The 22,477-nt window shown below is 39.8% G+C and overlaps 1 protein-coding gene across 1 annotated transcript in view; it reads left to right on the top strand.

The window, feature by feature from the left end:
- SLC2A13 (solute carrier family 2 member 13) overlaps positions 1 to 22,477 on the top strand; it is a 156,515-nt gene that overhangs the window by 119,374 nt on the left and 14,664 nt on the right. Inside the window, exon 7 of the mRNA XM_074168752.1 lies at positions 11,289 to 11,414. Within this exon, the coding sequence (XP_074024853.1) occupies positions 11,289 to 11,414 (126 nt within the window). The remainder of the gene's footprint in view (positions 1 to 11,288; positions 11,415 to 22,477) is intronic.

The raw sequence follows: 22,477 nt of genomic DNA, 5'->3' as shown, positions 1-22,477 counted from the left end.
AAAATTCCAGGTGTCTTCAGCCAAGGGAGCAGTAAGTGCCAGAAATACTGTTTGCTTTAGGCATGGATCAAGGGAAGAAAAACTTTTTAAACATTTTGTCTCCAGCAATGTCTTCAGAGGAGCTTAGTTTCAGCGTGCCTTTCTACCAAGCTCTTCTAGCTACACATAGGAAATATGCGTTAATTTATTCCTTTATCTAAATTATTTCTGGAGGGGATGATACAGGCATTCATTATATTTGACTTGGAAAAGGGGCTGTTGAAGATACGGGCATGCCTGCTTTCTGTGCACATGGTGAATAAGCTGAATGAAATTTTAAAAAAATTTTTGTCGTGAGAAAGTAGATGGTGTCTTCACCATTCCACTTGGGTTAGAAGAACTGCAGCATAACATGCATGGTCTTGGAAGGAAGACCTTGGAAGGGGGCTGCAAGCCAAAGGAAAGCTGGGGGCTGCAAGCCAAAGGAAAGCTAAAGGCTGGGCTGTATTTTGTGGGGCTCGCCTCTCTCCTTTTTGCCCCTGAAGGTATTCCCCATGTCAATTATGGAGTTGGGTCAAAGAGATTCTCAAACCTGAGGGTTTGGAAGTGAAAGTCTACTCTGCATATTGCCAGTCTTGCATGGTTTCTATACTGCTCTAAATATAATGGCATTACAGGAGCTGTGCACATACCCACCATGTAGGGTAGCAAATGTTACTGTAGGAATAGTTACAAATAAGATATCCAATCAAAGTAAAATGAAGCAACTTAATGGCAGTGATCTCTTGCTGTTTAATCCATATTTTAGCTTGCTTCAGTATAATTGCTGGTATCTCATATTGCCTAGCACTGTATCTTGCAAGCTTTGAAGAGGTCTCAGAAAGTTTTGGAAAAGCGAAAGACAGCAGGACTTTGGAGGACTAACACGTAATACCATCTCCCTGTAGCCACCGTAACCACTCTTCAATATGTGTGCCTACACAAATGCAGCTCATAGTCTCCTTCATCTGCTGGTGATGCAGTGCTTCTCTGGGGTGAGCCATGCTTAGTCAGAGCCTAAACTTGTTGGCAGCTTTGCCATCTCAGAGTATGGGGGTGTTTCCGAAATATAACTTGTATTTGTCTGTGTCAAAATGTATTTATAAGTTATAAAATCATGAGTAAAATGTATTTTGCTGACAAAAGTTTCACTGATGCTGTGCAGAGTAAAGATGCTTTTTATGTTTGCAAATCCGTTAGGTAAGCGTGGGTGTCCATTATGGAAGCCTTAGAGCTACTACAAACAGTCTGTTTGTTTGTTGTTCCCTCAGATCCGTATTCCTCTGCACAGATTAATTCCTGCTGCTAGAATAACAATGAAGGTAGAACAGACTAGCAGATAAAGAACACAGTCACTGTCCTGATTGCAAAAAGCACCTTGAATACTACGTTCTGAAAGAGCTGTGCCATGCAGAGGGAGATACAGGTTACCTGTTATGTACTTGCAAAAAATGAGCCAGTAAGATAGGCTGCAAATATCAAGTAAAATTTTTTCATTTGGTGTAGAGACATATAATATTGCAGTTGATCAACAGCCAAAAAAGTAATCCATAAATCAATGAAAAAAAATTGAATGTAATGCTCATTGACATGGACATCATGGAAATAATGCAAACCCAGCAGGACACCCTGAACCCTGAAATTCTCTCCCAGGTGGAAGTGGGTGGCTGTCTCACTGAGGAAAGGCAAGGTGGGTGCCCATCTGTGTGTCATCCTTAAACTCTGTTTTCACACTCAGCCTGTATAAGCTTATATAGATGTTTGCAGTGGGACCACTTCTCTTTGATAATGATCTCTTTAGCAGCTGTGATCTGTTACCATCAAGGCCACAGAGAAGCTCAGAGGTAAATTTAGGAGTACAAAACAGCATCATCCCAAAACTTGTAATCTTAAAAATTAAAAGATAAACTAGCTGTTCCTATTGCTATTCTATTTGACTATTCAAAACTCTATGAACATGTTCCTTGTTTTACTGGGGACTTGCCTGGTTCTGCTAGGAGGTCAAGGTTAGGGCATGTGCACTAGTTACCCTACTGCCTTTTCCGAATCTTTAAAGAATCAAAGGTGTGACTGTCCTGCTCTTCCTTTCTCTGGGACATTCACCCATTTCTGGAAAATAGCCATTGGCCTGTTGCCTGCTATTCTTGGTCTTTTTGTCACCTTTCATTCATGTGTCTCCCTCTCTTAATGCACTTCTTGAGACTTGGTCAGCTGTAGAAGACATAATGTGAACTTGTTCTTAAGCAATATTTTTCACCTCAGTTACTATATGAAAATGGTAGCTTTTGTGTTAAGTTAACCCTCATATTCTAGGGAAATTGATACCTGAACTTTCTCAGGTTCCTTCCCAAACTGATTGTCTTCAGAGTTTGATTAAAATAATACAGGCGGTGCCAGCTGTGCTGGGCACACAAGGGCTCTGTTGTTCCTCTTTGAATTAGTCACCCTCATGTGGTTAATGTGCCCGAGCTCATTGTACAAATACACACCACTTAGATGAAGGCACCAATATTTATTAATCTTATATAGCAATTTTACGAGATAGCTAATAGACAGAAATATATTTTCTTTATGAATTTAGCAAAAGTATATAATTGTGATCAGTCCTAAAAAATCAGCTAACCTAATAACTGAAGCTCGTTTTATTGTATTTAATAGCCTTAGGATACATGCAGTAATGTATGTTATTAGTATGTTAGCTATTGTACTTTATGTTATTGAGTTAACTCATTGACAATCTGATTTATCTGCAAACTAGCCATCAGTATTGTTCATACTGTCACTGTATCAGAGAACCAGTATTTTTTAAAATATGATTCTTATTTTATGTTTCTAATAAAGTGACTGAGCTACTGGTCATTCTGATAACATAGAATTGCAATAATAAAGTAAGTAATGCATTTCTGCTATTAGGTTCAGAAAATTATGAGTATGTAAAGAGATAAACATGTTTGAGAATACTTTTGCCTGCTTTTATGAAATGTAATTAAAATTCTGAGAGATGGTTTATGTTGTAGAACTGTAAAATGACCTCAACATAGTCTTGAAATATATTAAGTAGATGATATAAAGGATTTATCGCTTGGTAATAATGTTCCATTTGCTGGCATGTTGCTCCTATCAATCAAAGCTTGTAATTTAATTTAAAATCATAAGGGATAGGAAGGAATATGTCAGTTCCGTGTAGTTAGCATCTTTAATGTGAATGAGGAAAAACTCTTCGCATCAGTTTAAACACGAAGATCTGAAACGTGACTTACCTGAACTATAAAGTCTGTGAGTGTAACGCAGACACTGTAACCGTTGTTACCATTTCCACTTGCTTTGTCTGTGAATCAAACTCTGCATTACTGGGGGAACAAGGTGTTATTCATATAGTAACCTCTTAACACTTTACACCTCTGCTAATACTTCTAAGACTTTGCTGTTTGACAAAAACTGAAACAATACTTAGGGAATTATTTTGTAAAATCTTGCAAAGTGATGGTGTTATACTTTGTATGGTCTGGCGGGTTTTAGTCTCACAAGGATGATTTTAATCAAGTTTGAATAAGGCTTGTAGCTGATCTGCCCAGAAGCTGGGAATATAGTATGTACGTGTAGGGTCTCTTTGGAAGAGTAGCTTTAAAAGCAAAGTATTCTATGGAGACTGCCATTGCGCTCAAAATAGAGCTACATGTAGTCAGTTGTTTCTGGTTTTTATTGTCTGTGTTGCTCAGTTCCAGGTATAAATCGGGAAGCTGTTGTGCTGCGGGCTATATAAATTCAGAAAAAAAGATCATCAAAGACAATAGACAATTGATACCTGTGTGCAAGTAGATCGGGACATGTTTCATGTGGTGCCAGCATTCCAGCACAATCTTCTGTCAAGGTCCTTATAGGAGTAGTGGTGTGTGGCTATGGTGTTCTAAGGATTTAAGGAAAACAAGGCTTGTAGAGAGTTGTTTCCTTTATAGGACTATGATAGGTAGGAAGGGTGGATGAGCCATTGGGGTCCTCTTTGGGTCTAAAGCAGAACTAGCAAACACCAAGAAGCTGAAAACAGTTGCTCTGAGCTTATATAAATTGTGTTGCTTAGTTGAGAGCTAATGTATTTATATGTGGCTGGTGTACCATGAAGGACTGAGTACTGATCTGGAACTTACCTGGGACGGAGTCACTGAAGACCAGTCTCAGTGAACTAGGTGCAGCAGGATTTGAAGATGAGGAAGGGTTGATCACACTTGAATGTAACTGTGATTTGGATCTGTTGGAATAGCTGTGTGGTAAATTACAGAACTGCAAATAGTTTAGGAGGACTGTGATGATAAATGGTAGCTTTTCCTTATGAACATCGCTGAGTGGATACGTTACCTAAGGACTACCAGTAGACCTAAGCAACTAAACTTCTGTCATTTGGTCTCCTATAATAGCAGGAAAGTGCTCTTGAGGTCCAAGGAGGTTTTTCTCATTCTTCATTAAATGTTGTATTTTCTGTGTCCCAGATATGACAGCTTGGAGTGGTATCTTGCAGTTACCACGCATTTTAACTACTTAAAGCATCCCCTGTATTCTTGGCCAGTGATATTTAATTAGAATTTAATGGTTAGGTTTTGGAAGCAACACAGGAATCATCAGAAGTACAACAAAGTGCTTGATTTCATGGTTGAGGTACATGTGCAAACCTCAGACACGAGCATCAGGCAGTTTTAAACAAGGTCCTAGGTACCTAACTGAAATAAGTTTGTATTTAAAAGTGAAGTAAGCCATTTACAAAAAAAACCAAACCCTAGGCACACATAGATACTTTTTCATATACACAGGCTGATTGTGTGCCGTATGCTCAGCGAAGGCTTATGAATCCAAAACAAGTAGAAAGAGTCCATGCCCAAGAAACACCCTTATTTGTGGACGTTTTGATACTCTGGGAGTCTGCTTGTGCTACCCATGTAGTAGAATATTATGAAATCAGGTGTTTCAACTACACATTCCATCATATATTATCAAGCTCAGTTTGTATTTCTGTATGAATGATAGTAACGCATTAATAGAATTTTATAATTGGATAACAGATTATGGGAGGCAAAGTGGAAAGTTTCTTAAAATGTGGCAAAAGTAAGAATTGATGAAATGTTTTGAAATTAACAATTCAGAATTTGAGGTTCAGCTTGAGAAAGACAAAATAATCTGACAAAAAGAGAAACAGCAATTGCAGAGCAAGGGCAGTGGGCAAAGGTCTTTTACTGTTAAATCACTCAACAAAAAGTGGCAAGGTACAATTTACAGCTCAAATTAAAAGACTCCTGAGAATTGTAGGAAAGTCATTATTACAAGGTCATTTTACAAATTTAAAGTACAAAATATAATGACAAACCAAATGTAGGTGTGCAGTGTTCTAAGCAGTGGGGAAAAAGCACGGGAAGAAGCAGTTGTGAACTTTCACTGATGTCTGAAATTTAGGAAAACAAACTTCCAGCTTTTCAAGGAGTTAGTCCCCCTGGGAAACTGCCCTCAGGGACAAGGGAGCAGAACAGAACCAGCAGGTCTTTAAGGACACTTTCCACAGAGCGCAGGAGCTCTGGATCCCTAGGTGTAAGAAATCAATAAGGAAGGCAAGAGACCAGCATGGCTGAGTCAAGAGCTGCTGGTCAAACTAAAGGACAAAAAGGAAATGCACAGGCAGTGGAAGAAGGGACAGGTATCCTGGGAAGAGTATAGGGACGCTGCCCAGTTGTGCAGGGCTTAGGAAGGCCAACATGCGGCTGGAGCAGAATTTGGCAAAGGACACAAATAATAAGAAGGGCTTCTGCAGGTATGACAGCCAGAAAAGGAAGGTCACAGAAAGTGTGCTCCCCCTGATGAGCAAGACTGGCAAACTGGTAACAATGAACAAGGAGAAGGCTAAGGGACTCAACAACATTTTTGCCTCGGTCTTCACTGGCAAGTTCTCTTCCTGTGCCTCTCAAGTGGATGGACCACAAGGCAGGGACTGGGGGAGCAAAGTCCCTCCCACTGTACGAGCAGATCAGGTTTGTGACCACCTGAGGAACCTGAACATACAGAGGTCTGTGGGGCCTAATGAGATACATCCCAGAGTCCTGAGGCAATTGGCTGATGTTGTTGACAAGCCACTCTCCATGAGATTTGAAAAGTCATGACAATCAGGTGAAGTCCCTGGTGACTAGAAAAAGGGAAACATTGCACCCTTTTTTAAAGGGTAGAAAAGAGGACCATGGGAGCTACTGACCTGTCAGCGTCGCCTTTTGTGCCTGGGAAGATATAGGTACTCATAGAAGCTATGCTAAAGCACATGAAGGACAGGGAGATGATTTGAGACAGGCAGCATGGCTTCACCAAGGGCAAGTCCTAGTGGCGTTCTGTGATGGAGTGACTACATCAGTGGACAGGAGAAGAGACCTTATTGTGGTCTCTCAGTACTTAAAAGGGGCCTACAGGAAAGACGGGGACAAACTTTTTAGCAGGGCCTGTTGCAATAGGACAAGGGGTAAAGGTTTTAAACTGAAAGAGGGTAGATTCAGACTAGATTTAAGGAAGACATTTTTTACCATGAGGGTGGTGAAACACTGGAACAGGTTGCCCAGAGAGGTGGTAGATGCCCCATCCCTGGAAACATTCAAGGTCAGGTTGGATGGGGCTCTGAGCAACCTGATCTAGTTGAAGATGCCCCTGTTCATTGCAGGGGAGGTTGGACTAGATGACCTTTAAAGGTCCCTTCCAACCCAAACTGTTCTATGATCTGGAGGGGCACTTTAAGCAGGTCAGAGATTTTATTCAATCTTTTTAGAGACTGTGCTAGAGGCTAGTAAACTACACTGTTAAGTAGAAAAAAACCAGTAATATTTGTATCAAGAAAAATATGCACAGCCTAACACTAGCCAATTAATAATTCATCTATAAACTTTAAATTATCTGTGAAAGGGGAAGGAATTGTGATCTTTGAAATCAACCTGTGACCTCAGGAACAGTTAATCGGGCAGGCTGCTCCAGAAAATGAACCATGCACCAGCACCATGAAAGCTGGTGGTGCTCAGGCTGCCAAGAAATTGCTAGCAATGGACCTTGAAGTTAGTGCTGTCAGGCTTTCTACATGTCAGCTATTCCCATTTGGCCAGATGAAGAGGACATAAGAGCATGGAAGCCTTGACTGAGTTGGCAGAATCGGAGCTGGCAATTGCAGGTTTGGGGATATCTGGTCTCCTAATGGTTCATCAGCTCGTCAGTAAATGTGGTCTGACAATGAGGCAGGAACCCTGAAATTCCATTCTATAGCAGTTCCCAATAAACCGAGGGGCCAAGCTACTGAGACTTTTGTTTTGTAGACTTCATGCCACTAAGCTGCAAAGAAGCTGGGCATCTTTGGAATTCTGGAGCCTCACATTCCTGGTTATTGTTATTCTGCTACATAGGCTGAAGCATCTGAAGTCTAGACGCTTGCCTTCTTGTTGGGTTGCCTAGGAGCCCAGCTGGTAAGCAGAGAGGGAACTAGGCACATTGTAAAACGTTTCTGCTGTAATGCTGCCTGCTTTCATCAAAATCAAATCATCTCTCACAAGTATTTCAATCTTGGTAAGTTGTCAGTGGCTGATTGAGAAACGTCTTGCCTGGGAATTTTCAACTGGCTCTTCACAGAGGAACCTGTTTCCAAGAGACTAGCTCATAACCCTGGCACAGATATAAATATTTCATGATAAAGAACAAGAAACGTAGCTCCCATTTGTAATTCGATGCAAATTTCCTTCTTAACATAGACATCCTGGAGTATTCTGGTATAGAACTTTCAAGGCCATAACTGATCTGTGGTGTAGATTTGAAGAAGTGTCAGTATTTTTATAGATTTACACTCTGAAATATATTTGAATATATCTGGGCTGATAAGAAGATACCTTTGAGGACCAGGAGGAGATCTGTAGTAGATAGTTACATGTCAATATGCAACACAGAAACATCGTGCATTTATTTTCAAGGTATGTTGTGTGTCCTAATTTATTTACATCACTATGAGCATATATGTAAGAATATCTGCTCAATTTTAAATTGCTTAAATATTTTTGTTTAGCAGATAGTAATGGGGCTAGAGTGAAGAAGACCATAAGCCTGAGACTACTATATATTTTATTTCCATTTTTTGAGAGAGAAATCTAGAGTAAACAGCCTTAGCACTTGATTTTTTGGTTGCTTTTAAATTGCTTCTTTAAAAAAATAATCTTATTTTCTTATTTCATGCTGCATCTTCAGTGATCATTAGTCTTTATGAACTGATACAGATTTCTTTATTGTGTTATGAAACAGTTGTAATGTGTATATGTTGGAATTTTGGAAGAAAAAAAAATCAATCTTGAAAAAAGCAATTACTACCTGCCTCATCAAAGTCAACATAAAAATTTTATATCAGTGATAAAACAGGGCAGAGAGGAATGCTAGATGGTCTCAACAGCAACCGTCTACCCTAAGTCTGCTGGGAGTTAAATGTGAAAGGGCTTTAGTCTTGTATATTGAGTTTCTGGGTTTCCTCTGACATAAATTGGTCTTGTCCCTAAAACCTGAAGTCAAAGCCCGATTTGTATAAATTCACCGTATAGGTAATGGCAGAAGAAGCTAACCCAAAGGTAAAGGGTTTTTAAATATTTATTTAACTTTTCAGCCTGAAAGACAAGCTTCAGAAAAGCTGTGGAAAATAATAATTTTAAATTGTTTAAACTGTTGAGAGTAACTATAACCTCTGACATTTGGCATGACATGAAATCCAGCAGCCTTTATTATGTTGAATGCCAACTGGAAGACACAGTTGTGCATACCCAATAAAGCCTGAGGAACAGATGCATTAACAGCCACGTAGCAGAGACTGGAATCGATAATCAAATTTCTCCATTTTTTTCTGGACTCTGGATGGGGAGGGAGGAATAAATAAGATACCTTCTGCTTCCCAATTGACTGATTACTGATACCCAACACCATGTGAGGGTGGAGTTATCTGTAGAGCGAGCCCAGTAGGACAGAACAGACAGTGCATGGTTCAGTTGTGTCATTCATCTCCTGCATCAATTTTTGTGAGGATGTTGAGGGAAATGATGAGACGTCCAACCCCCATCCTGTCCTCTGCTGGCCACACTGTAAAGACAACAGTCATTGCTGTGCCTGATTGTCATTCCTCTGAATTCCCATGTCTTGCTGATGGTCTGGCTGGGGTTGGGTATTTGGTAATATTTCTGCTTGAAGAAAAAACCTAAAAAGAACAAATCTAGAGAAACCTTGAATCATTAAATATTCCAAAGAGAATTGTTGCCTAAAGACCACTTTAATGTGTTAAATTTTGCACGTGGTGTTCACATTAAATATAATTTGCATATAGTTGACTTAAAAATCCACTGCTGCACTTGATAGCATGTAGTATTTGGAAATGTCTGCTTTCTATGCCAGGATGCCGTGCTGGATGTGCTAGCACCCTGGGTTCTTTTTAGAAATCCATGTTTTTAAAAGGTACTTTGATATACAACGTGGTTTGAGTGGAAGATGGTCTACAATTTGAAAATCATATATCAGCATCCTGTTTGAGATCACAGAATTCTATTCACTAGAAGATGCTATTTTTTTAGGTATTTTTAATATTATTATTACATATTTAAACACACTTGTGATATATGAAAATATTTTAATTCATCTGCTGTCCTCTATTCCTGTCAACTGTTTTGGTTGCTGCCCATTGCCGTCCTAATACTGATTAACAAAATAGAACTAAATCTCATTAATTTAATATTAATTACCTTTTGTAATTGATAATTGCAGACTTACCATTTTCCCGTTTATCTTTGCAAGACAAGAAATGTTTACTACAGTTAGGTGATTGACTGCTACCTGAGAGTTTTGTTTCGTCTCCATTGTAACAAGGTTTTCTGCAGTTTATAGTAAGAAAAGTTTGAATAAGTAGATTTTAAGCATGTACTTTCAGACTTTTTAAATCCATGTAATCTGCTTTACTGATTTAGTTTCTTGGGACATTCTTATACAGTTATTTTTACTTTTTCTCATAATGGTATAGTAGTTTAAGCGGATTATTTCTTCATTCACTAACTCATTGTTATGATAAAGATACACATTTAGAAAGGATTATTTCCTTGGTTTCATTGTTCCAGGGATATATGTTGAAGCTATTTTGGTCACCTTAATTACACATTTCCAGATGTTACATTTCAAAGTTTTAATTTTAATTTCAAATTTCCAGACTTACTCTACATTTTAAAGTTTTTCGTTCTCCTATTTTTAACTCCAAAAGTTATCCCTTAGAATATATCAGGGCCTTTATTGATGAGAATGTATCTCTGAGTCTGAGGTGGCTTCCAGGGAAGATAAACACTTGGGTAGTTTAACCGCAGTAGCAACGGTCTGGAGCATTTGCAAGATCTGGGGAAGCTTGTGCCAGAAGCTTTCAGATAACTTGCACTGCACGAAGGCTTTTGGAATACCTTCCTAGCTCACGTGCCCAAATCCCCCTCAGTTTGTTCTGAAGGCAGGTTTTAGACTGACACCCGAGTGGAGTATCTGTAGGACGCTTGGCGTCTAGACTCCCAGTAGTCAGTGGGGATGTGGTCAGTGCAACCAGTGGAGCCTAGAGAACAGTTTTAGTGTCTAGTCACTTAAATAACTCACAAGACTGCATTGGGGAAACTTTGCCTAAATGTGAGCATCTCTTGCTCTTTGAGACTGCCAAGGAAATCAGAGGTATCTGTACGGAGCTGGCAAGTGCAATGCACAGGAATGGTCTGTGAGAACACTGCACACTCTGCAGTGGCAGGTGAAGGGCAGGCAGGATGTTTTTTGGCACTAGATGCCTGTATGTGAATTGGCTCTATTGACATGTTGACTCCATCCATCAAGTGTAATGGGAACTCAGGAGCCAAGTTCCCACACAGAGAAACAAGGTATCGTGATCTCAGATCCGTATGTCCCCAAATCTAGTTTGGTTGTTAGGTGTGATGTATGATTCTTTCTTTTCAACCCCAATATGTCTTTTTTTTAATTAAAAATCATTCCATGAGTGAATTCCCCTACAGCCTTATCAGGTGTCACTGGGAGAGTTGCAACTGGGCTGCCAAAATGTGGTACAGAAGAAGGCAAAAGCAATCTGTATTAGTTTTTGGGCAGTTTCCATTATCTTGTCTCTAGCACTGACAACTTGACTATGTGCATCCCAAGATTGATTAGGAGATGCTGTTGTTTTTGACATGTACAAATGAATAAAGTGTTGTTGAAGTATTTATTTCTTTCTCTTTCAGTTATTGTAATGGATGTATGTTAGATCCAGACTGTGGTCTCTGCTACAAATTGAATAAATCAAGTGTTGTTGAGTCCTCATGCATTCCTGTTGATAAAGATTCCACAATGAAAGCAGCGTGGGGCAGGTATGTCACTTTTCGAGATTTTCTGTTCTTGTGCTCTACTGATAGTATTTTATGCTATTGAGAACACTTTTGCTTTTACAGAAGATGTTATTCCTAGGATATTCTGAAAGAAAAAAATAACTTGGCATTATAAAAAATATGCGATTACATTCTAACAGCTGCTCTAAATAAAAGCCTTGTCCCTGATGTGTGTGGCCAGTTTGGTGTAGCTGCCGCTTAGAAAGTATGGCAAAAGTACAGTAGCAATTAGGAAAATTACTTTTCCCTGATGTCTTCATTCATTTGAGGGACATACTCCCTAGATATACACTTAAAGCCCTGTGAATTAATTTTCTTTTAAGATGCTTTAATTAAATCACACTTCTAATATTGACCTACTAAATAAACTGGGTTGCTCAGCTGAATAATCTAAAATGATAACGATCTGAAAAGTTCAAATTGTCAAAAGCCTGGTTTGTGGCCACAGATATTTCTGTGGTCCTGTGCTTAAAAGTGGCATCATGCCTTGCGTTGCAGTTGGGGTGTAAAAATGTGTGCATTCATAGAAAAGTCCCAGTGCAACTGCAAAATACATCACACCTCATTTTTTTAAACAGCACAAAGATTCCCTGTGAAGTCACAGCAATCTTCAAGTTTTCTAGTGTCAAGTGTTGACTATTCGTAAGGAAATGGCTTTATGAGTTGGAACAACGTCCTGTAAGGGCTTTATCAATACTTCAGTAATGATTAGGGCTTGGATTAGAGTTTAGAATGGTTCAGTGCCACAAGGGAATTATATAATTACTGCTGATAAAATGTGTAATTACTGCTGATAAAACCTCCTTGCCATAATTCATCTGTGCCACCTACATTTCAGAAACATACTTGGGAATTACGCAAAGGTTTGTGTGGTGGTTTGTTTTTTTTTATTACTTTTTTTTTTTAACTTTCCTGTGTATTTCTCAGAAGTTAAAACCAAGTGCTTAGTGGCAGTGAGTCATGTTGGAGAGAGCTTGAAAGGTATGAAAATATCTCCTAATTGTAAAATCATTAATTTAAAATTACTATAAAATTGCCCTGCTTTTGATTTCAGTACTATTAGAATGTTATGCCAAGCAATTCACTCCAGATGCAAAAGAGGGTAGTTAATATTCTTTGTAATCCTAATTTGAAAGCACTGTGATGATTTTACAGCTATTACTGTTTATTAATGAATAATTGTGAAAACTACGAAATCTCATCCCTCTTGCTCGTTCTGCGACTATCTTTAATGGTGCATTTTACAACATACCTTGCATATTACCTGATGTCCTGATGTGCTCACCAGCACTCGGGCTCTCATATTTGTAAGGTAACACATCTCTCTTTGTATTCCAAATTCACATTCGTTTCATAAATGCTGTAGTTTTAAGTAGCATGTCTGTAGTTAACAAAATTGTACTAGCACGCAAAAAGACATAAATGGAAACATAGACTTGTTATGAATAGTTGCTAGATGAAAATCAAACTGTTGGGCAGTGTTACTGTATAACGTAATACATGTGGGCATCAGTAATCCCTTTATATTCATGATTCACTCTCACATAGCACTTCTTGCTGTACAGACTATTGGAGCACATTAGATTGGAAAGAAGAAATATTTCCTTTCCACGTTGCAAAATACAATATTTCTGTATTGTACAATAATTCCATAGCATAAGGACCCTGTTCAAAATCTTTCAAGAGAAAACAAAACAATTTAAAATTTGTTATATAGGTAGTGACTCAAGTGAAAGTCTGCCTTAAGAAATAAAACCAAGGAAACACCCACATTTATTTTTCCAATGTTCATCCCCATTTCTAGTCCTTATTTCATTAATTTGTAATCTTGCCTCCACCTGGTCTGCATAATCAGGCAGTTTTCTAAAAGCTGGTCCTTTGTGCTGGGAAATGTCAGGTGGCACCTTCTGTGTCTTCCGAGCCCTGTGGAAAAGGCAAGCGTTTCTTCTTCTTCTCCTCCTCGCAGATACATGTGTTTCTGCATACTGGTCCAGATGGAATCCCCATAGATTTTTGGCTTCCAAGGGTTCACATTCACGTACCCCTTCCTGCTCTCCTTCCTCAGATCCTGAGTCCGAGTCTCAAATCGGTCCCACAAAGCTGTAGGATTTCCTCTCCGAGTGAGAAGGTTGCTGCAGTGGAAACGGCATGGTTACATCCCCAGTTATGTCTCAGAACAGCGGGAATTGTCTGTATCTTTCTGGCAGCACAGGGAGAACAAACGCCTGAGACAAACTAACAGCACTGGGGAAGAAATTACGTCTGTCGCTGATGCTTAAAATCGCGTCTCTGTGTTTCACAAAGTTCCTTTGTCACATGCTGGATGTACCGTGGCAGTTATTTTAAAAATGCATGGCATTTTTATGAAAGATGAAATTTTGTGAAATTTGAAAGACGATTTTGTGATCTATGGACATCTGATAACCATAATTATCACCTGCAGCCTCTTTGTAGCTCCTGTGTATTCTGATGGCTTCATGCCATCCAGTGTTGCCTGAATGGGTTCAAATGGCTTGCAACCTCCAGAGTTACACTGGCCTCATATGGCCAATTTATTTTGCCATTAATTTTGCTCAGGAGAGAAGGAAGGACTTGAGCTACTTGTCTGGGATTCATCGGACCTCACTTTGCCTGGGTGTTAGCAAAAGCAGCAGCTCTGGCTACCGTGCCTGATGCAGGAGGGTCAGAGGAACAGCTTCTGCTGGGCTGGGATTGACGGTGCCACGCAGAGCGTTTCACTGCCGCTGCGATCCTGTTTCGTTCATGATTTTCCTGCTGGAAGGCTGGGAGCTGCAGCCTCGGAGAGGGGCCTGCGGTCACATCACGCGATGTGTGCACAGCCACGGAGCTCTGCAGCCTCCTTAACCCCGGCTCTCCTGACTCTCTCTCAGGGGCCTCGCAATTCCTGGTGTGTAACCTACCAGCGAGGTGAGAGGTGCCAAGAGACACCAACAGAGAAGGCCTTGTCATATATTTTTTTAAACCTCTCTGCAGCCGCACAGGCTGACAGAGAAAACCCTCTTGTTTATACATTTATAGCTTTGCACTGTTCTTCACAGTTGATCCCAAGGTGCTTCAGTAACACTGATGTAACAGGCAATGTTTTTACTGTTATCATAAAATAGTGTAACGTATTTTTATTTGTGAGAAGTTTCCCCAGTGCCAGCCTGGTGTACTAGACACCACCTCTATGTTTCTTGTTAATGATATTTATTCAGTTACAGTATGTTCTACATTGGGAAGTTCTGGGGAGGGGAGAGAGCAGAGATGTCAGTCTCCTGTGGCTGCCAGCAAGGCTGTTTATGTTGCTGTGGTTGTCATGGAAACCTAGGGAGACAATTAGAGCGTCCAAATGTTTTTCAAGGAGAATATAGCATTTTGGTTCTCTTCAGTATAGGGAACTCTGTGGCCGGCAGTGGCCCTGGGGGAGGGAGGCCACGTAAGAATAAATCTGACCAAGTCCAGGTCAGGCCATGAAGCAGCATGAGTAATGAGCAACGAGTACGCTTGTAAGATTATAAATGTAAGACAAAGAATAGAGATTTATTTATTTTTTTACTTAATCAGTTACATAAGCCTGACTGTTACTGTGGAATAGCACAGCGAGGAGCGTCCTGCCCAGGGCACCAGCTCCAGCAGGTGCTGCCCTTGCTGTTACTGAACCAGATAACAAAAACAACCGTTGACATGCAAACCTTGCTGCCTCCAGTTCTGCCTGGGGATGTGTAAAGAATGGTTTCAAGACAGTGAGCAAGAATATTCTTAAATTATTCACTTTGTAATTAAAGAAGTGTGTCTTCTCTCTCAGTGTGGTCTGAGGGTTCTGTGTTGGGACTCGGTTCTCCAAGATTTAGGGAATTTTTGCATTTAGCAGCAGCACAGAAAGGCTTGCAGTTCTGTTCCCTTCATGAACATCGAATTATAAAATCCCCACGAAGTTGATAAAAAGCATTATCTCACTTTTACAGATGGGGATGCAATGGGAAAGTTCCGATATGAAGCGCAGGTGGCACGGCAGAGGTCATGGGCAGAGTCCGTCTCTCAGCCAGGACTGACTGTGGCGGTGATTGCTCTCAGTTCTGTGCTTTCAGAGCACAAACCGAAATCTAATTTTTCCCCACAATTGGAATCACTCCCACAGTACTCGGAAACCTTGAAACTTCTGTCCATGTAATTGCAGTAACCCTAAAGGCCAGCCAAGAATGCTCTAGAAGTAACTTTAAATTGCATTAATATTCTTACAGTTGAAAGAATAACCACACAAGGAGAGGAGCTACTAATAGTGCCTTGACATGACATTAACCTTGACATGAGTATGCTGTCAAGACCACAGCAGGCCCACAACTGTGAGCTAAAAGGGCTTATGAGTGACTCTGAGCAATATCCCTCTGGAGGGAAAGATGTTGACTTTATACGGTAAACAATTATGAAGAAATAATAACATCATCTGCAGATCAGAGGCAAGCCTAGAAGCCATCCTGTCCACAAAATTAGCTGGCAGGTCTCCACAGTCCCCGAAGGAGGACGATTGGGAACAGAAATCTATAAAGGGAGAGGAGCTGAGTGATTTGATTTCTTCAGCCATTTTTATTAACTTCATTAAAGGAACATCTTCCTGCCGCGGGAGTTTAATGCTTCATGGAGAATCCTGCTTTCGTCAATATAAAGCATTCCCCTCTCTAAGGGCATTCATTGCAAAGGCAAGTCCAAGAAGAGCTCAGCATTTGGGAAACTCTTCATTTTCCTCTGACCAGTGCTCTCCTGAGTTCCTTCCTCCCATCTAAAATTAACGGCATGTTTTCAGATGCTCGGAAATGCTGCTATGTGTCACTGTGTGCCTGTTGCTTGTATCCATCAATTTGCTGAGGAGTTTAACTGTATCTCAGAAACCTGTTCTGGGGAAAAATTGGTTTAAATTACCCAGGGATTGTGAGGAAGCAGGTCAGGCAGGCAGCCTAACCCTGGCTCCCAGCTTCAGGAGAGTTTCTACCACAGGAATGTGCCTAACGACCTTGGCATTCCACCTCAGCATTTGCGCCTTGACACTAACTGGATTCCAGTGGTTTGAAAAAAAAAAAAAACCCAACATGAGAGTTCATTTGCTGGATTCTCAGACAGCAGCCTGGTTTATGTCCAATGGGGAACATGCCAGTCACAGCCTCGGGAGTGTTCTGGGGAGCTTTACATTCATACAGTGCTGCCTGTTGTCTAAAGCATAGCAGATGAGACTGTTAAAATTATTAGAATACTTTTTCTTTGTAGCGACATCAGATTTTTCTAGAAATGTCAGGTTCCTTTTGCTGCTTGTAAATAAAGGCAGACATAAATAAGTTCATTACACTTGTTTTGCTAGTCACCATTTTATAAAGACGCTTTTGCAATGTGACAAGTACATTTGTAAAAGCTGCTGTGACTGCTTTACTAATGCCAAAAAAATGTATGTGTGTATTAACACATTTAAAGACGGAGAATCTATTTTCAGCGTGTCATGGGAAATGGGTATCCAGACCTTTCCTGTTACCACAGAAAGGCTGGCACCAGAGCAGTGTCCATGGTAGACATGGTAGGTTCTGTCCATGGGTAGACATTGCTTGCATTGTCATGCAGGAACTACTGGTAGAAGATTTTATTGCTAAAATGTTGGTTTGCAACCTTTCTACAAGGGCCTGCATTGAAAAGTGCTGCGTAATTTGGCAGTAATTAGAGGAGAAAGTAGTCTTTCTCTTACAAAGTCTTCAGATCAATAGATGAAAATTGTACATAGGATTATGGTTTTCACATTTGCAAAGTAGAAAGGTAGGAGAGGGAGTAAATGATTCAGGAAAGTAGCAGGATCTACAGCATATTTCCATCTGCATGTATGGCGGCAGCACTCAGAAGAGCTGTGGTTACAGCCAGTAGTCTTAGAGAAATTTCTTTCTGGACAATATGCTGAATGTTTAATAAATTGAAATATTCATCGCTTCAGTAGGAACCAGAATATAGACTCCCCCCTATCCCCTTGGGGATCATTTAGGAAAGAAAATCAAAATATATGCAGTTTCAAATAGAATTGATTTCTGATTGTCTTCACCATTGCCAGCAAGTATGGAAACCTGGAGCAGCCGAGTGGCTGTATGCAATGCTATTTGTCCTACTTGATTAGGAGTACCTACTTTAGCATAATAATTTCTAATAAGTGTTAACGAGGTGTGCAAAAACAGAAATGAAAAAAAGATCTGAAACTGATTGCAGTCTTTTTTAGCCTAAAATCTAAGGGACAAAGTCTTTTCTGGGAGGAGGATATTAGACAGTGAAATTACAATCAAGTGGTTGCTCGTAGTCTTGTGAATTCTGGAGAGCTGGGGAGATAGAGGAGGAACTTAAGAAATCTCATGTGCATATTTTAATGCCATCTCTGCTAACAGGTAAGAGCAAATGGGAAGAAGAGAAGGATAAAGTGATGAAGAGTATTGTGTCCTCAATCGCAGATGAAGCTGTGTTATTGGTGATTTGGGAGTAGGAAGCAAAATAAGTGCAATTTTAATGTTCTGTTCCTTTCAGCCAGATCTTTCTGCTCAGATCTTTGAGGTGTCATGTTTTTAAGTTCTTGTAAAAGGAAATTATTTCATTAGGGGCCTGATAACCGTAAGATTTGTTAAGCATTTAAAAATATGGTAAAATCTATATATGTACTTAAATAATTTGAGGGTGGAGTTTTGTTGCAACTTAAACAGAAGATATGATCTTTTAATTTTATTTTTTGACTGTTCAAGGGGGGAAAAAACATTTTTGATTATTTTATTTTTTACTGAATCTAACGCCTGAAAATTAAAATCCTTTGTATATTTTATCTGCATTTTAGATCTAAAATGATGAGCAGAGCAACATGGTAATCTAAGATGAAACTGCTTACATTCCTTTAGGGTAATTACTTAGGAATTACTATTAATAGCTCTAACTCATTATATCTACTCAACCAATGGCAAATTCTGGATGCTTGAAAGGAAGGAAAAAATTGTCAATCCTGTTAGGAAGTGAATGTACTCTGACTCTGGAAAAGTTTAGTTTATACGCAGAAGACAAAATTTATTTGTTGGAGACACCCAGCACAAAATAAGATTTTTAAGCAAGTGTGGTTAGTTTGAAACGTCATTTGTATGTTTATTCTCTACCTGTATTGCACTTTGCTGCTGAACACTGCTTCTAGATCTTACTCTGAGTTACTATTTAAAAGGCATTCTGGTAGGGAATGATGAAGAGACAGATGCTGACAGCTGTTTGGGTTACTTGCTCAGATGCTGTAGCATTGAGGTAAATGGAATAGAAAAGCAAAAGTGGCCCTTGAGCTAAAACGTACCTGAATGCTGCTTTCTGTCAGGAAAAATTGTGTTATTTAAATGGAAAACTGTTTGAGTCGGCGCTCTTCGCCACTTAGAAGTGGTCTAAGGAAGAAGATGCTGTGGTGTTTAAAATTTGAATTTACATCCTGTTGAAGGAGGAAGCTTTCTGCTCATTTCAGTCATTCTGTGGTCAGCTGAGATGGGACTAGAATAAACTGATCTTGTTTCCCTTTTAAAAAGCATGTTTGCTTTTAGATGATGGAGGAGATAGGCAGGAAAGCGAAGGAAAGAAAATGCCAGCATATATGAGAGAATTGGCAGTGTCTTGTCAGTGTGCATAGACTACGTGGGTAATTCCTGCAGCTTTTCTCTCCCTCTCTTATGAAATGTACATTGGAGAAGAGAGTCTTTTATTGCCCATAGGAGCCTGCTGCTAATTAGCGTCTTCAGCTGCTCGTGTTTTTATGGACGGATTGAAAGACATCCAGACCTCACCAGGGGGGTTCTCCCGGGGTGGTGTCGTGGCAGGGGCAGAGCGTGGCCCTGGCGCTCCCCTCAGCCAAGGGAATGGGAACGAGGGGTGGAGAAAGATGCTTCACCAGGGAGCATCAGCGTGCAGGGAGCTGCTGCTGGGAGGGAGCTGGGGATGTCCCCTTCTGCCTTGGAGCCAAAGCAAAAGGAACTGACTCATATTTGGGAGCCTGTGGATTTTATTTTATTTTTTTTTCTGAGAGAGGAATACTTCCAATAGTTGTTTTTCATGTACATTCACTAATTGAGTCTGAGGTTCAGATTTAAATAAAAGTCCTTGGTGAAAAATGTCCAAGCAGATTCCTTTAGTTTTTTTACACCCTGATATAAATTGAAATTTTTTCTGTTTTGGGGGGGGAAATATTTTTGAAAGGTGCATGTGGTTGGGGATTTTTTTCATAAAGAACATTCAGCAGGGTTGAACCCAGCCCTCCATATAGCAGTTTGTATCTTTAACAATATCCCTAATCCAAATCTTACACAGTTTTATTCCATAATAAGTAACTCTTCAATAATCACATCATCTGATATAGTAAAATTGTGATCTCTTCCCTTCTTAAAATGATGAAGTTTTCAGAGTACTTTTTTTCTTTTGGAGGGAACATAAATTAACACATTTCTGCATTAGGACTGTTGAATAATTCAGTATGTTTGATGAGTTTAATTCATATAAATTATTGTATGCGCTGTCGGCGTGTGTGGTTCATTTCCTTGAGAATAGAGGCAGTAAGATCAATCCCTCACTGGCACAAGATGAGCTGGAATTTTTGATTCATTTGATTTAAAGTTGTGACCTTATTTTGACTCAGCTCGTCGGCTAGTACAGGCTAGGAATTGGACAGTCTGCTAGACGGCAGGTCATACTTCTGAACAGCAGCACTTTGGGCTTTTCTTCTTGCCTGTAGGATGTGTAGACTTCCCTTTTTTCCTGTAGCTTTGCACAGCTGTCACATTAGCTTTGCATAGATGATAATGAGAGATGAGTTTGAGGCTCCGCATGATTATTTAGTTCATCAGACCTGTGATTCAGATGATGTATATTCCCATTTAGCATATTTTCTTGGCAAAATAACTATTGTTAAAAAGCACTTATTTATGTAAAGTTCTTTTTAGTTGTCAGAGGCCATGCAAAATAGATAATTACTTTGATTTCTGCTGAGTTCTAGTACTGCCAGATCCCAAACTTTGAGTTTCATGTAACAATGAAGACTTTGGTACCCGATGTTTATAAATGTCACAAACTAGAGACAGCATAACTGCTTATCATTTCTGTATTTTATAAAATTCCTTAGATTTGGCATAGGTATTGCACCTGCAGGCACAAATCAAAGCGGAGCGACACTCTCTGTTAAGTGCTCACTCTCACAAATCAGGCGTGAAATAATTATCTTGTTATAAGTGGTCTTAGAGTATTATTTAAATGTCCTTGGGGCTCCATTTTCAGTTATGACATTAATAATTTCCAGTGAATTTCAGGGCTGACGGTGGAGGAATCATTCTTTGGCTAGCTCTGCTGGTTGATTTATTTCAGAGCCTCTCTGGTACAGCTTGTATGGGCAGGGATGTGGTGCTTCATTCCCCTTCTGAAGCACCAGTTTCTCTGAGCTTTTCAGGGCCTGAGCTTTTTAGGGCAGAGCTGTTGCCACCTACTGGAATGAAGGAAAAACTCCATTTTAAAAATACTCTTCCGTCATCTATTTAAAACAATGAATGCAAGATCTCAAATTTTTAATCTGAGAGATTTCAGTTGTAACGGCAGAAAGACAGTTGCTGGCTATAGTTAAAATGTGATATTTGAGTCTAAATTGCTGTTACAGAAATGTAATGTACAGTACAGGTCGGTACTTCAGACGGAAGGTTAAGTTGGCCAAAAGGTTATTGTTAGAACTATTAAAATATAAACTTCAAATGTGTGTCAATAACTAGAAATTAAAAAGAGCAGGGAAGCACTAAAAAAGGTATGCTAATGCATGTCATACTGATCTATATTTTAAAGTCCTTGTCCTTACGGGTTTTTCTGTCTCAGGTTCAACAAAAAAAGGAAATTCAGAAAATTATTTTTAACCCCCCACACTTTTCTTTTGATTTCAGTGGAAATTTCAGAAGGTTAAATGTTTTATTGTCTCTTCACTTCCCATTCAAATATGTGGTTGATTCTGACTTCAAGGTTTTAACAGCTCTAGGGAGAAGTCGTTTCAGCGGAGTGCCAGTTTGGCAGGCTGCGTGAGAGGCAGGGACCGCTGCGTGGTACAAGCAGTAAATGAACAAGCTTTAACATCTCAGCAGTGTGCGGGCAGCAGCAGAGCTTGGCCCGGGCTGCCCGCCGGGCGCTCCGCTGGCCGGGCAGGCAGACTTTCGGGGCTGGAACTTGGCAAGTCGGTTATTTGGAAGATGAATTGTATCGGTAATGCTCGCCCTTCAGCCCCACATCTGGTAACTTGATGTAATTGTGTCAGCATGTCCCATCTGTGTTTTGAGTTTAGGGTTTGGGTGAGATTTGCTGTGTTTTTCTAAATTGAACTATAAAATCTTGCCATTCTCTACTAAGTTGATAAACCAGGTTTCAACCTAAGAGTATGTTTTTTACAATGCTTTTGCATGTCTAAATCTTTGGGGTAATTTAAAGCAATAGGTTTTTTTTCTGTTTCTTTATTGTTTTCTGGAGTGTTTGGAAGCATTTGGAAAAACAAGATTGCAACACTGAACTAGAACCTATTTTATTTGGAGGCTGAACTTCCAGTCAATATTTCTGCTAAGTTACCTTCATCCTGAGGTACAGCAACCACCTTGGTTTCTTTGTCTTTGGTCTTTTTTTAACCATGGACTTAGAATTGCTTTTGGCAATATTAACTCAAGTGATGCTTTTGAGATGCTGATGATGTTCCTTCGATAATGCTACGACACATGGTGAACAGCACAAGCATCAATACAGGTTACTTGTAAGTGCAAGTAAGAATAAGAAGCCTGGGTAGAATTTGTCTTGCTCAACTTCAGGTGGCTCAAATTTTCACCTTGAGCTGTCTTGTATGTAGTTCCTTGACTGATGGAGCAAAAGATGCTGTTCTTTATTGTTCCTTATTTGCTGCTGGCCTTTGCCTGTGTTGTATAGAACAGACTTTGTTACGTCATTCAGCAATTCTTGCACACTGTTCTGTCGCTAATACTTTAATTAATATTAAAGTATTGATACTT

Source organism: Numenius arquata, chromosome 2 (genome assembly GCF_964106895.1).
Source record: "Numenius arquata chromosome 2, bNumArq3.hap1.1, whole genome shotgun sequence".
NCBI classification, from domain to species: Eukaryota; Metazoa; Chordata; class Aves; order Charadriiformes; family Scolopacidae; genus Numenius; species Numenius arquata.
The sequence above is the reverse complement of the archived record's forward strand: the minus strand, read 5'-3'. Positions and strand labels throughout refer to the sequence as shown.